Source organism: Micropterus dolomieu, linkage group LG19 (genome assembly GCF_021292245.1).
Source record: "Micropterus dolomieu isolate WLL.071019.BEF.003 ecotype Adirondacks linkage group LG19, ASM2129224v1, whole genome shotgun sequence".
Taxonomy (NCBI): Eukaryota; Metazoa; Chordata; class Actinopteri; order Centrarchiformes; family Centrarchidae; genus Micropterus; species Micropterus dolomieu.
The window spans coordinates 20,618,879-20,634,332 of NC_060168.1; the positions used below are offsets into that span (position 1 = coordinate 20,618,879).

Genomic DNA, 15,454 nt, shown 5'->3' on the forward strand with positions numbered 1-15,454 from the left:
AACCATCCCATGTCACTTGACGATAATGAATTAACAGTATATGTGGTTACATATTCGAATGGCCTTTTCTCATGTATGTACTCTGATGGCAGTCCATGCAGCCATTCTAAATCATGATTTGGTATGTTACCAATGGGCAGCTGGCATGGCAGTGTGTGCTTGTTTCATGCTGGGTGCCATATTTACTCATGTGCAACCATAGCTTGATACACCCTGAACAATATCCTCTTTTGTTCGTTTTATGTCCTCTTTTTTTTTTTCTTCTGAGATTAAGCTCAGAATGAAGAAAAATGCATAATGTGACCCCGATCTCATGTGCATTTCTTCAGTAAGGACGTAGCATAAAATGGTTCGCAGTGCTGCAGCCCCACAGCAGTTTGGGGTAATTGCTTCACACGAGAGTCCTTGATTGGGGGCGAGGAAGAGGTAATACCAGTCTCCTTCAGCGCACAGCTGCCAGAGACCCAGCAGCCATAGAATTATTTAGTCAGTGTTTTTAGACTTCTGCCACCACTGCATGTTTTATAAGAAATGCATAATCATCCGGGCTATTTGAGAAAATGCGTTTGTGACATTTCCGTATGTAAAATAATGGCAGTGCTGTGGCTAATTATTATTTTCATTATTTATTATATTTCTGATTAATTGAGTAGCCGGTAAATGTCAGAACAACATTAAAAACAATTACCTTCAGTTTGCCAGACTCTAACGTAATGTCTTCAAATTGCTTGTTTTGTCTGACTAATGGTACAAAACCCAGATATTCAGTTTACAATGATGCAAAAAGACAAATCCTCACATTTTATAAGCTAGTAGCATCATTAAAATAGTTGCAAATTAATTGTCTTTCATTTGACCCATCAGTTAATTGGCTAGTTGTTTCAACCCTACATGACATTGCTTTCCTTTGGGGATCTGTTACACTTGTTATGACTTTGTTAATGCATGATCAGTCTCTTGAGTGCACTTAAATGAAGGGGAGGACGTGTGCCACAGTATGAAATGTGGACCAGAAACCTCCATCAGTGCTGGGCTCTGCTTGATATGCAAATCTTTTATAGGCTGGCTATGCCCAGCAGCTGTTCTCCCATCTTCAAAAGTGAGCTTGATTTGAAGTGGATTAGTCACAAGTTAGTTGATAGGATCAGACATAAGAGGCCTCTGTGTTTTTACTCGTGATCTTCTTCCAAGCCTAGCTTTGCTTTTGTCTTGTGCGTTTCTGTGCTCAATATTTGTATTTGTTTAGGGTAAATGCTTTTGAACGTTGCCTGCATGCAAAACTAACTGTGGAAACCACAGAGCTTATCTGACAGAAGGGCCTGTTAGGCTTCTCTGTGTGTGTTGCAAGTGACATGTGGGATCCATGAGCCCCACCTGCGGTACATGTGGACTGTCCCACTGCCTTCAGTGTCCTTCATCATATCAGTTAGGCCTCCCTGACCTCGCAGCATATTGAAAACGGTACGGGATCTCTCGCCTTTTTCCATCTTAACATTAGGCCTACATCTGATCTGCTGAAACAAGATTACACGAAAAGTGTTACCATAGCACATTTTACTGCTTTTAAGTTAAAGTGCAACAATGCATTTGTCAGTTTTATAGTCTCCCAGTTAGTGCTGCAGTAATTAATGGATTAGTTTTCAACTGAATTAATTATCAACTTTTTTGATAATTGATAAATCAGGTTGAGTAATTTTTTAAGAAAAGTCAAAATTCTCTGATTCGAGCATCTTAAATGTGAATATTTGTTTGTTTTCTTTGCTTCTCTGAACTGAATATTTTTTTGGTTGTGGACAAAACAAGACATTTGAGGACGTCCTCTTGGGCTTTGGGAAACACATTTTTACATTTTTAACCATTCCACCAACATTTTATAGACCAAAAAACCTAATCCAGAAAATAATGGTCCAATTAATCAACACCAAATGATGGTTAGTTGTAGCCCTACTCTTGGTTGAACTTCTTATTGGGTCTGAATAAGAGGTCACTAGGACTAATGGTGCACTCTTATTCCCTTTGTAATTTTCAAAGGATTGGACAGTGGGCTGGGCTAGTGTCCAGTTGGCATTTGATAGGGCTTCAGTTAGTGTGTTTCTGCCTATCAGCCCGTAAGAGGTTGCAGGGCTGCAGTGTGTCACTTTCCAGGCGAGTACTGGCAACAAAATTGATACATCCATCGGTGCATCTCAAGGACTGCACTCACACTGCAGAACAGCTGGCAGCTACTGACCCTAAATCACTGTTCGTCTGCTGCAGTGGCTCAGTGATGACACAACAAGGATTGCGTGTCGGTAACATAAATTAGATTCATTTTCAAATAAGGTACAGGGCTGGGGGATTTGTTGTTAAATGTGTGTAAATCAATCATAATGAATGAATTTGCTTGACAAGCACACAGTGTATAAGTGACAATGATAACTGAGACATTTATATTGTAATAAAATATAAAATATTTTTAAAAAAATATAAAGACTGCATGTTGCCTTACTTTTTACAGCTGCATAACCTTATTCCAGTGCAGTGTGGCACTTTTGGTTAAATCAGATTATTCTAACAGTGTGCACCTGCAGCAACTGTGATTGTGTGTGTGTGTGTGTGAAGTTATGTTCTTCACCTGATAACAACAAGACCAGGGAGTCATACGTTCAGACATCAATCTGACCAAAATAAAATAGGCTCCGTATTTCCTGTGTGTGTCCATAGACTGTGCTGCTGAGAGGTCATGTCCGCAGTCCGGTGCTACCTCTCCTAGTCAGTCGACATCTTCACACACACTTTCCTCTGCCAAATCCAAAGGCTCTCTGCGTCGACAATCCAAATCAGTGGTATGGTCTCTCTATATAAATATCTGCATTTCCTGTCTTCTTGTCTACTCACTTCCCGTTCTTGAAACTGGCTCAACCCAGTTTGATTTTGCACATTTTATACATTGAATTTGTCAGTTCATTTGGTAGTTGTTTACTCCTGTTGACACATTGCATTCCCTGTGAATATGTAAATAAACCTCTCTAACAGGAGATGTCTGAGAACGGTGGAGGTGGGCAGCAGATGGTGAAGGCCCGCTTCAACTTCAAGCAGAACAATGAGGATGAGCTGTCATTCAATAAAGGTGACCTGATCCTTGTGACGCGGCAGGAGGAGGGAGGATGGTGGGAGGGCAGTCTCAACGGCAAGACAGGCTGGTTCCCCAGCAACTACGTCAGGGAGATCAAACCCTGCGGTGAGTTTGGGCCACACAGTCAAGGTCATTAATTCCTGAGTTTGATGGTGCAAACAATTTCAAAAATACTTTATTACAAACATTTTGTACGATATACAAAATATGCATTTTGCTCAACTTATTTTGGAAGTGTTATGATGGTGCTGTAGTAAGTATTATAAAGTTGTGATGAAAAACAGTCATGGAACGTAGTTTAGCCTCCTCGTCAGGGTGGGAGAGCATGAGATTTTTGATATTACTTGTGTTCAAACACTTGAATAACATGATTTGCAAGAGAGAATATGAGACGGAAGTGCAATGACTTGACCAGCTGTGCATTGTAACTTGTGTAGGTCACAAAAGAGGTCATCTGAAATTTTCCTAAAAGTAAAACTTTTTTCCACACTTGGATTGTTTAAACCCCCAAACTGAATTCTATGAAGGTTATTATGAATGGATATGCAGTATAAATTATTGTTAAATCTTTCTTTAATCCGTGCTGCTTATCTCCTCTACAGAGAAGCCAGTGTCTCCTAAAGGAACTCCGCTGACCAAGAACTACTACAGTGTGGTGAGTCAGAATTATTTGACATGTAAAAATCTATATTCTGTCAGTTCACTTATACAAATACTGTGACTTCATGACGCAAGTCTAACTCCTCATGTGTGTACACATAACTGACCATAAAAAGTGATTCTGATTAATTTGTCATTCTTATATCTTGTTTTTAAACAGTTTATTGGAGTTTGTTAAAATGTGTTTTCTTTCTATTGATAAATATTGGTTGTCAGGTCATACAGCTTACATCTGGGAAGTGATGGATTTCTAGACTGACGGCATTTTTTTTTTTTATTACTCAAAAGGTGCTTTTGTTACTCATCAATCGTCTAAAATACTTAGGGATCTGTGTGCCTGTCATATTAGAGTGTTCTTGTTTTTAACTCACTGTAACTAACTTCTCCATTTCAAATCACCGTCTATCAACACTACGGTACTTTGTTTTCTCACTTTTAAGAGAATTTTTTTTTTCTCCAGATTAATTACCAATTTTATCTGAAAACAGAGATTTGCTTGAATCTGGCAACATGAAGTATTTTGCCGATTGTGCTGCTTTTGCAGGTTGTGCAAGATATCTTGGAACATGAGCGGGAGTTTGTCAAAGAATTGCAAGCAGTGCTGAGCTGTTATCTACGGCCCTTGCAAGCCAGTGACAAGTAAGCACAATGACAAGGAGATGTGACAAAAGGCAATGTAGATTACCGGGGAAATCTTTTGGTTAACATATGAAATTAATGTTTTTAGAAACAATATTGTTGAATTTACTGAACTTGTAATAGATGATGATATTGTACTTTCATGTTTAACTGTCTTACATTGTACATGTTGCAGGACAGTTGTTATCTTCTCTGCTTATGCTAAATATGTGTATGTATATTCAGGCTGAGCAGTGCAGACAGCTCCACCCTGTGTGGAAACCTGGAGGAGATCCTTACCTTCCAGCAGGGACTATGTGTGGCTTTGGAGGACTGCACAAAGTAAGTCATGCTGGACACAGACTTCTATGAAAACCTTTGTAGTTTGATCAGTTATACAATATTTAACTTCTATTATAACAATCTCGGTGCAGAGCAATGTTTGGACCACAATGTATACCCTCTTGTACTTGTTCTGTAAGACATAATCAAATGACTTTAGAAGAGCATTCTAGTTTTCACTCATGTGCTCCAGTTCATTTACTACACTGCACACATACTATACATTACTGCTAAGTGTTCCGCGAAACATACCACACTTCACTATATTTTTGCAATCACTTCCTTCCTCCCAGACACCTCTTCTTCTTCATCGTACAAATATCAACTTGCAAAGAGTGAAACATTTTTTTTAAATGGGTAATCCATCATAGTGGCCAGGCAGACCAATAAAATTTTCTCAAAGTTACTATCTTTACACACATTGATTTGAAATATCTGCGGGGAAACTCTGACATCCAAAACCACTGGAAAGAAATGGCTGCGTCTGGGGTAGGAAAATACACTCATATCTTAGAATGTACGTCATGCTTTGGGACATATCCAGTAGTGACTTAAAGTGTGTTCTGTCTAAAAATAGCCCTTAAAATATTGTAAACTATATAATTTGAGGTTGAGGCCTTAAAACAATGTGTATCTGTCTCAAATTCAGTTGAGGAAATCTTAAGATATTATGGTTTTGTGATGCTTTTGTTAATCTTATGAGTAGTCTTCTACCAGTAAACAAGGACCAATTAGTAAAACTGTATTTGACAGGATAAAACTTACAGATGCCTCAAATAATTACAGTTTTGCAGTTTTTTGGGAAATGAAATATCTCTTTGTCTCGTTCCAAATCTCTTCTTTACCCAACCCTTTTGTTCTTCCTTCACCTCTCTAACCATCACTCTGTCTCCCTGACTTTGCAGAGTCCCAGAGGTCCAGCAGCGGGTGGCGGGCTGCTATTTAAACCTGATGTGTCAGATCAAGACTCTGTACCTGGCTTACTGTTCCAGCCACCCTTCAGCTGTCTGCATCCTCACTGACCACAGGTCAGCCCACTGCACACACAACAACATACCACTAACATACACTACTACAACAAAGTAAAGTCTGATTTTAAATCATGAAGGTATTTTGAGAATTGGGACGAATAGTGCAAATTTATAGGCCAGCCGTCACGTGGCAACCATTTAATTTCGCCTAAATTTCAGGTTCGCATTTTCTGTCTTTTGATGGACTTTGATGTGACTAATGGTGGTAGACTCACTCAGCTGATAAACGTTACAAGTTTGTCTCGGTTAACAAGGTTTTTCCTAAACAAACGGCATCCTTCAAAATTATAATAAAAATCAGTGGCTCTCAAACTGGTATTGTGATACCAATAAGGGCTCAAAAGATGAATAGAAGGGTCATGAGATGATTTACTGGGTAAAATATTATATTACACACATTATCTTTTCAAACTGATTGTACCTCAGTCTTTTTCTTGTGAAATACAAAGTAGTTTTGCCTCTTCAGGCTCCTAAAAATTATTCAAATGAAACAGGAATATCCCTATTTGATTTGGACATATGCACCCCCTAATGTAATGGTGGGGCGTGGATGTTAAGCAGACCTACAGTCACATGATTATGATTTATGTGGGGACATCAACACACACAAGTGCTCTGATACTAGCATGCCTATTTTTTGCTAACCTGAATCTTTTGTTTATCTAAAGTGGGACATGACGGAAAACTTTCGAGAACCACTCCTGTAATGTGTTGAGGGGTCAAAGGCAAAACCACCATCAATAGGGAACCATGCATGTAACCAACCTCACTGCCCTCAGACATTGCTTACTCGCTTACACAGAGGTGTAAAGAGTACAAAAATATTCTACTTAAAGTAAAAGTATGATTACTTTGATGAACTTTTACTTAAGTACAAGTAAAGTTACTTTTATAAAAATCTACTCAAGTAAAAGTAAAAAGTAGCTCATTTAAAAGTTCCTCAGTTAAAGTTATTTAGTTACTTTTTTAACCTCCTTAAATAACTTATTTATATTGATTTAATATCTTATTTATACATATTCAATTAAATTGCAGTCTTTTGCGATTTGATAAGGGAACAAAGCCATATGGCGCTTTCACTTTTAGTTAGTTTGACAGATACTTTGTCAAATCAATGGCGAAAAACAATGACATTTAATGTTATAATGAGAAGTCTGAGAATGTTTTCGCTTCATTAGGAAACTGTGGTGGGAACAGCTTAAACTCTGGCGGGAAAACGGGAAACACTGGACTGTATATGAAGTCATATCCCTATTTACAACAGGTGGTCATTTTAATGGGATGTCATAAACGTTAGTATAATAAATAAATAGTTAACAGCGGGTTACTAATGCCAACTAACATTGTCATGCAATGCTGTCTTTTTGGCTATTTGGAGCAAAGCATCTTACCAAACTATCAAAACTTACTTTTAACCACCGATGGAAGTAGCCTATTATTTAACTGACCTCTACATCAGGGGTCCTCAACTACATTTGTTCTAAGCAGACACTATGGGGGCTGGACTTTCAATTGCCATATTACTGTTTAATATTTTCAACTTTTGTCAAATGAACCTTTTTATTAGCTTAAATCAGTGTGAACAGACTCCTTAAAAACATGGTAGGCCTAAATCCATAATGATGAATCTACATAGGCTACTATATAGGCATACTTAACTAGAAAATGCTCTTAGGCCGCAGCCAAGTAGTTCACTGAGGAGTGATGGTTAAGATCTGAGGTCTAATTGTAAATGTAACTCTGATTGGCATGATGTATTAATCAACCGGTTTTGACGCTATTATGCAGCTGCGCTGTTATTGTGCATGGGAAACCAGTTACTTATGGTAACAACCGATGCCTTTTAATTCCACAGTGCACAGAAGTCTGGGGCAGCTAAACAAACTATTGTCGGGCAGTTATTGGTATTTTCCAAATATGAGCGGTCATGACTTTATGCTGCACACAACATGAGTCCGCGAACAGCGAAAGTGAAAGGAGTTGGTTACTTGGCTGAGAAGGTGGAGGTGTGCAGCCTGTCGCCTGCAGCTCTTTATATAACAACTAATTACTCGCTGCAATATTTCAAACTGGTCCGCTGTCTAAGAAACTGGTGAAAGTGACGTCTGTCTTGTCGTGTAGCCGCATTGTGTAGCGGTCTACACGACAGCGGTCAGCGCCCATCTCACTTACAAACAGATTGCATTTCCTGTGACTATTTCAAAATAAAAGTCAACACGTGTTTCGCCAGTTAAATGCTTTTAATGTGAAGTTAAAGCAGCAGGAAATGTTCAGTTTGCATTAGGAGTAACTCAATACAGCATTTTTTCACTGTTTACAGTGCATCATGAAAAGATGCGTTTCTCTTGCACTTCAAGCCAAAGTGTTCGCGAGTTTTTCCTTGCACTTTTTGTCTCAGTAACGGATGTGATTGAAAATGCAGCGAAGTACAATACTTTAAACAAAACATAAAAAGTAAAATTTCAGATTTAAAAAACTATTTCAAAAAGTACATGTACACAAAAAAGCTACGCAATTACAGTAACGTGAGTAATTGTAATTCGTTACTTTCCACCTCTGTGCTTACATCTCTTTCACAGTAATTTGTTTCATGTATTTGAAAAAAGTTGCACTTGGGTCATTGCTGTGTGAATTCTGGAACTACTGCACTGCATGCCATTTTCCTTGATGAGCGGTAATTTAGCATTGAACCACAAGGTGTCAGGCTTCCCATCTGGATATGACCTATAGACTAAATGGAGTTTAAGCAGGAGCATGGAGTTACACAATTCGGTGTGCTGAAAGAGTCCTTCAATCCAGTAACTATTCAAACGCATCATTCTCATTGAGTGGGATCTGCTGTTAGGAATTTGTATTGCATTGATCAGAGTCACTGAAATAGCAAAATGGCCATGGTGCTATTTGAATGATAGAACCTGACACTTCTACACTACTCAGGATTGTAAGTTGTGAACTGTAGATTAGCTGAATTACACACAGGAAGCTGACTGTTGACAGGATATATGAAGTTGTGGTTATGTTGACAGCCGAGACAGTTTTTCACAGTAAGCACATTTACATTTTCAGTTGCAGAAGCCTATTTGTGACATGTACCCACTCAGTGTTGCTACAGGATATTGTATGATACAAGTTTTTGATCATGGAAACTCATGAATGGCGTTGCTTTCAGAGCATGTTCTCAGGTTTGCAGTAAAGTAAACATGTGTGCAAAAAAAAGTGCAAAAAATTTGCTGACTGAACTCATGCTACCTTTTTAAAGTTCAACACCCTCAAAGCTGCTTGTGGCCATTCTAACATGCAGCACTTGTGTGATATACTGTATGTTACACAGTGTGGTAGTGTTTTTACAGCAATGACAAAGAAATGGAAACCTTGAAAAGGTGAGGCCCCCTTTTCCAGGCCTCATTAGAAAATGGGTTATTTTTAATATCATGGGCCTGCTGTTACAAAATCTGAATTCTAAAAATACAATATTAATACTTTTGCCAATGAAATGAATCTAATACGTAGCAACATGATGCCATACCCCATACCTGGAAGTAGTTATGTAGTCTAGTTTTGTTTGTGTGCTGCAGTAGTTTTTCCTGCTGTTTGAGCTACCTGCTGCTTTTCTGCTGTCAAAAGCCACACTGCAGCTCTGTCTGAAGTTTTAAAAAAGTGTAGTTGAGTCATCCTCTTTGATACAGTTGGTACAAATAATCAGTGTACATCGTAATAAGGTCTCTTGCTATATTATGCACACTGATATTGATATTTTCTTGTATGACTGAGCCAGAGATGCTACCTTTTTGTTTACTGCAGACATTTGAGCTGTTCCGCTTTTTATTGGTTTGTGGCGATAGATATTGGTATGACTACACATGTTCATGTTGCTGCATGTGTGTTAAAACAGCTCACACAGTTCTTCATCTCAACTGTCTGTATAATTCTATCAAACTGAGAACTTTGAAAAGGCACAATTTGATCAAACATTCTATACTTATTCACTGCATTATTTAAACAATTATTTTTCATTTTTAAAGCATGTTTTCCACCTACACAGATGAGACATTGTTTAATAAATTAAATCCATAATATATAGCACATCTTAAAATTCACTGTATGGTAAAACCATTAGTGTTTGCTAAATATGTGAATCCCAGCCCTACGGTGTGGTGCTCTGTACTCTGTAATGTTTCCCCATAGAAATAATGTATTTAAAAAAAACAAAAAAACATTACACTTAACGGTGTATAAAAAGCGTTTGTGCGTGTTTTTAACAGTGAGGAACTAGACAAGTTCATGGAGAGCCAGGGATCCAGTGCTCCAGGAATCCTGACCCTGACCACCAGTCTCAGTAAGCCCTTCATGAGGCTGGACAAATACCCAACCCTGCTGCAAGAGCTGGAGAGACATGTGGAGGTACAGGAGAACGTAAACGTGTAATGTCTAAGCACCATTTAATATATTTCTTTAAAACACAAGATAGAAAAATGGAAAATACTCTAGAAATGTTGGATTAATGTCTGTATTGTATATTTTTAACCACAATTTCTGTTCAGATTTTGTTAATTTGATTCACCTCAAGAGATTAATCTCTTTCGATCTCTGACGTCGTTTGTATATCATGGAATACCTGATGTATGTATACTTGTCTTGCTTTAACACTTATAGGACTGATGTGTTGTTTATTTACACTACAGGAAGCCCACCCAGACTATGCTGACATAGTAAAGGCAACAGCAGCATTTAGGAGCCTAGTGGTAAGTCTGGGACACTGAGGGGGCTCTGCACTAGCACCTTTGTTAATCTCCACCAGGGATTAGGCTTCCTCTTTTTATCAGTACCAAAGAAGTTAAACAAGCTGTAAACCTGTCATTTCAGTTCTCAATTAATGGATTCTGCATCGACTGACACTGTTTTGTGTCAAAGGTTAAATTGTGGAAGTAAAATTGCTTTTTCAATGTATGCTATTCTCCTGAATGTTTTGGTTTATCACAATCTCCAATGTTAATTAACTGACTAAACCACTGGGCAATCAGTCTCATGTGGGTTATTTTTTAACTATTTGTTTTTATGATGTCACATTTGTTGTCACTTGGGCTACACACAAGTGACTATAACGTTAACATAGTACTTTGTAATCAAACACTCAAGCAAGTGCATGAGCTTTTCCCCTGCTACATGTTGAGTGATCACATCGTTCCTACAGTGGGTGTGAACCTAAATGCCATCTTAAGAGTTGGTTAAGAAACGAGCAACCGCATTTTACCTGTTGAAGATCACTCTGAGACACAATTTCCCCTGGTATATCTGCAAGTTCCTTGTAAGAAAAGATGAGGTGACTCACACGTGTCTCTTCAGCAGGGCTGCACAGGAAAGCGGGAAAAAAAGCATCACACAATACTGACTATTTTAAATTGCAAGTCTCATTTGTGTGTTTTGAATGTGTGGTTGGGTGGGCAGGCACTTAAGAAATGTTAGTTGCATATCTTCAGAGCTCTGTCTACAGAACCCCTTTCTTGCATAATCTGCAGTGGAAAATGGCAGATGTTGCATTGTCATTTTTCCTGTTTGAAGAGGGAGAACCCCTGCCTAGCACCTGAAACTGTTCTACTTTATGTTGCAGGTTACTCCATAAAAATAAACTGGTTACATTTTCCAAAACCATATCCATAGTGGAAAAACATTTCCCTGCTGCTCATTACTCAGTATTTCTAAAAGCAAGAAAACAACAAAATATCATACTTACTTTCACCAATAAACAAGCACTAATTTCGTAAGAGTAGGTGTCACATATTTGATGTTGTGGAATTTGCTCTGAAACTCTAGAAATGGATAATAAATAGCAGAGTTATTTCTAAATTTATTCAAGGAAGCCCTGCGTATCTCACTGTTTCATTGAATTATGAAATGTTTTGTCATCTTCACTGACTGATGTAAATATTTTTGCGATTAGGCACAATGCCAGGATCTGCGGAAGCGCAAGAACCTGGAGATCCAGATCTTGTCAGAACCAGTGCGGGCCTGGGAGGGAGACAGCATGAAGAGCTTGGGTCACGTGGCCTACATGTCCCAGGTCCATGTGAAAAATGGGTCCAGTGAGGTGAGAGACGTGTCGGCTTTGACACAGTCCAGGATGACCACAACTAAAATCAATTGTCATTTTTTCCCCCATCTAATTGTTGGGATTTGGCTGTTTTAGACAAAACTGTAGATAAGAGTCCCCCTGGGTTCCATTCAGTCAAAGACGATAGAAAAGCATCGTAAAATGGAAACTGTCAAAGGATTGATTGATTAATTAATTCAAACAATTTGACTGATTTTATTAGACATTCATTTTAAAAACACTGGCTCACCAGGGTTGTGAGTGTTTGCATAAAAGGAAAAGTCAGGATACCACAATAAAGCCCTAATGCTTATTTCTATTGTGGTCCTTTTGAGGATGGGGGGTATGCAATTGAGGGGTCAAGAGGGCAGATTTGACATGGCAAGAATGACACAAAAAACATTAATAAAAAATAATGATAGAACGCATTGCAATCATCAGCAGTGCCCACTCTGCATGATCACTGTATAAACAACAACAATCTCTACCTCAGTGCTTCATTTTCAAAGTCTGGCCCTACTCTACCCTTCATCAGAAATAGATACATAAGTAGATCAACATTAATTCACAGCCCCCACTGCAGATTATATACAAATCTGAGCCTGTACATAATAATTCAAATAAATAGTACAAAACCAAGAAAACTATTATCAGATATAACTATATCGGATATCCTACTTGGAATAGTCTCTGAGCCAATTCTTAAGCAAAAAGTTGAAACTTCCCAAGCTGCCTATGATTTTAAGACTTCCTGGCAACCTATTTCACAGATTTAATGCCATGTACAGAAAAAGTTTTTTTCCCCAGGTTACTCTTAGACCTGGGAGGAACAAAGTCAATGGAACTAACCCTAGTGGAATGGCTATAAATATCCCCCACCTGTATGAAATCATTTTTCAATTACACAATTATATGTGCCATGCACGAGATGTCATAGGGAAATTTAGAATAACCCTAACTACCTTATTTTGAGAAGTCTGAAGTCTGTTTTTAAGGTGTGACGTTATGTCGTACTATGAACAGCAGGCATAGTCAAATTAAGGCAGAACAAGTGCTCCTCCTGCCAGGGTCGCCATTGATTGACTGACCTTGGAATTAAGCACAAAATTTACTCTTAGTATCCAGAGAAGACGAACGTCAGTTTGCTACTATTTGCTATATATTTGTATATTTGCTTCTTTCCCCATCTCTAAAATAATTTGGAAAGGTTTAACAGTAGTTATTCCTTGTACCATTAAAATGATCATATCCATTTCTCAATGAATGGACAGTAAATTTAAAAAAATCATTTTCATCAGATTTAGCCAGCTATCCAGACAGCTGCATTTATCTTTGTTAGTTCAAGAAATATGCATTAAATGTTATGTTCTTTTCTTTCATCTCCATCAGCTAATCTCTTCACAGCCTGCATGTTTTATATGTGGTATTTATATGTCTCATTCTGTGCTAGATTGAAAATGCATGTTGTGTTTGATGTAGGTAAGCAGATGGAGGTGTAAACGGTACCTTGAGTATGAAGTGCTCTAGATTTCTTTGACTAATGCAACATCTCACCATTACAAGTTAAGGGCACTGACAGTAAATTAAATTCCAAAACCCCGCATTTTGATCATTATTTAAAAGAAATGTGAAGCATTTATCTTTTCCTAAATGTGTTACAGGATTTCCCAGTTTCCATGAACCGCTTGTGCTAAAATCCGTACTTATTTTTTTCAAATTCAGTATCGCCCTCAAGTGTCAAAACAGAAACCTATGTAGGCCAAAGGCTGCAGAAAAGCCATCTCCTCTTACTTGTGTGGTTTCTGTGTAGGGGTCGACTTTGAGTCAGTGGTTGGAAGAAAGCCCGGTATAGACACTTGGATTCACCCTCCTTTAATCAATACCAACCACTTTCCAACCACCATATCAGTCACCATATTTGTTTTGCGACCTAGCCTTGTCAGCTCATCTTGTTTTCCATTAATGCAACAACAACTTTGCCAAACTAAAGTCTAGTTACCAAAATATGCTAATGTTGGCTATGTGTGTGACATAAACCGGCCCACAACAGCATAATGAACAGGTTCAGCTGCAGCCACCTTCCATTCAGTTGCAGAAAAGAAACCAATAGCTATCGGTGAAAATCTTTGTGTAACCAGCAAACCTGTTGCAGTACATGTATGCATAAACTAATAGGTCATATTGCAACCAAATCTTTTTTGTCTCTCTCTTGCAGGAAAAAGAGGAGCGCTATCTAATGCTGTTCCCAAATGTGTTGGTTATGCTCTCCGCCATCCCCCGGATGAGTGGTTTTATTTATCAGGTGAGGTATCACCGTACTGTGAACCTTCCTTCCTGTATCAGTTTTCATTTTTATGGGCAAATAATTCACATCCTTAATTTCAGGCGATAACAAGATACACCACGTATGATATGGTGACTTATTTCCTCTCCTTTTGTTTGTTCCATTCAGGGAAGACTGGCACTGACAGGCACCACAGTAACAAGACATGCAGAGGATGCAGACAATGCCCACTATGCCTTTGACATCACAGGTTTGCATCTGAAGCTCTGGAGACAATTATAATTCTTTATGATACAGCAGTAATACATTATCGTGAGTTGTAACAGGTTGTAACCCAAAGCTGAATCCAAGGTAAAGCGTTAGCTCATTGAACAGCTATGGGAGAGTGTCTTCAAAACTTTTAATTAGTTGTCAAGGTAGCTCCCTCTAAAATATGCATGCTGGTGTCTGTACATAGCTTATAAAAGGATATTAAACTTGCCTTACCATTTGGTACACACACAAATTTAGAAAAATTAAGATAAGGGATCAGATAATCCATTAAACATGAAGCCTTAAATCATTAACATCAACATTCACTGGAAGAAATTAGTCACAGCCAAGCCAGTCACATCAAAACATGTTGCTTCACATGCCCTATGCCTTTTTTTATCCATGACAACATGTTTGACAGTGCTAACTTCATATTTATTCATGTACTTGTTACTGCCACACGGCATGAATTGCTACATTTTAGGGAAAATCTAAACTAGACCCAGACAAACGTCATTTGATCTCATCTTCATTTCCTGAATTGTCTGTTGTACGTGTGGTTCTGGCATGCATTTGTAACTTTCACTGGTGTGTGTGTGTGTGTGTGTGTGTGTGTGTGTGTGTGTGTGTGTGTGTGTGTGTGTGTGTGTGTGTGTGTGTGTGTGTGTGTGTGTGTGTGTGTGTGTGTGTGTGTGTGTGTGTGTTTGCGTTGCAGGAAGCATGATCGATCGTATTACAGTGTTCTGCAGCAGTGCCCAGGAGTTACAGGAGTGGCTAGAGCACCTTCAGCCCTTTACCAAAGGAGGCAGCCCTGCAAGCACCATTTCAAAGGTTAGGACACACAGTCACACAAATACAGTTTAAAGTCAAATCAATACCAAAAGTGAACCTTGCACCATGCTAAAGTGTGAAAACCCCTTAGGTACAAAACCTTAGACTCATCTTTCATTGCACGTATACTTCTCACAGACTTGCTTGTCTTCTCTCCTTTGACCCTCCCATGTAGACTGTAGAAGGCAAGCCACTAAGCATGGTCGGTACTCCAACTCACCTCTCGCACCTGG

General features: G+C 38.6%; 1 protein-coding gene across 1 annotated transcript in view; it reads left to right on the forward strand.

Annotated features, from left to right (window-relative positions):
- Positions 1-15,454, forward strand: part of arhgef6 (Rac/Cdc42 guanine nucleotide exchange factor (GEF) 6) — a 29,001-nt gene that overhangs the window by 4,013 nt on the left and 9,534 nt on the right. The window contains exons 4-12 of the mRNA XM_046030806.1: positions 2,704-2,825; positions 3,016-3,220; positions 3,718-3,770; positions 4,320-4,414; positions 4,640-4,735; positions 5,641-5,763; positions 10,029-10,167; positions 10,449-10,508; positions 11,705-11,851. Coding sequence (XP_045886762.1) covers positions 2,704-2,825; positions 3,016-3,220; positions 3,718-3,770; positions 4,320-4,414; positions 4,640-4,735; positions 5,641-5,763; positions 10,029-10,167; positions 10,449-10,508; positions 11,705-11,851 — 1,040 coding nt within the window. The remainder of the gene's footprint in view (positions 1-2,703; positions 2,826-3,015; positions 3,221-3,717; positions 3,771-4,319; positions 4,415-4,639; positions 4,736-5,640; positions 5,764-10,028; positions 10,168-10,448; positions 10,509-11,704; positions 11,852-15,454) is intronic.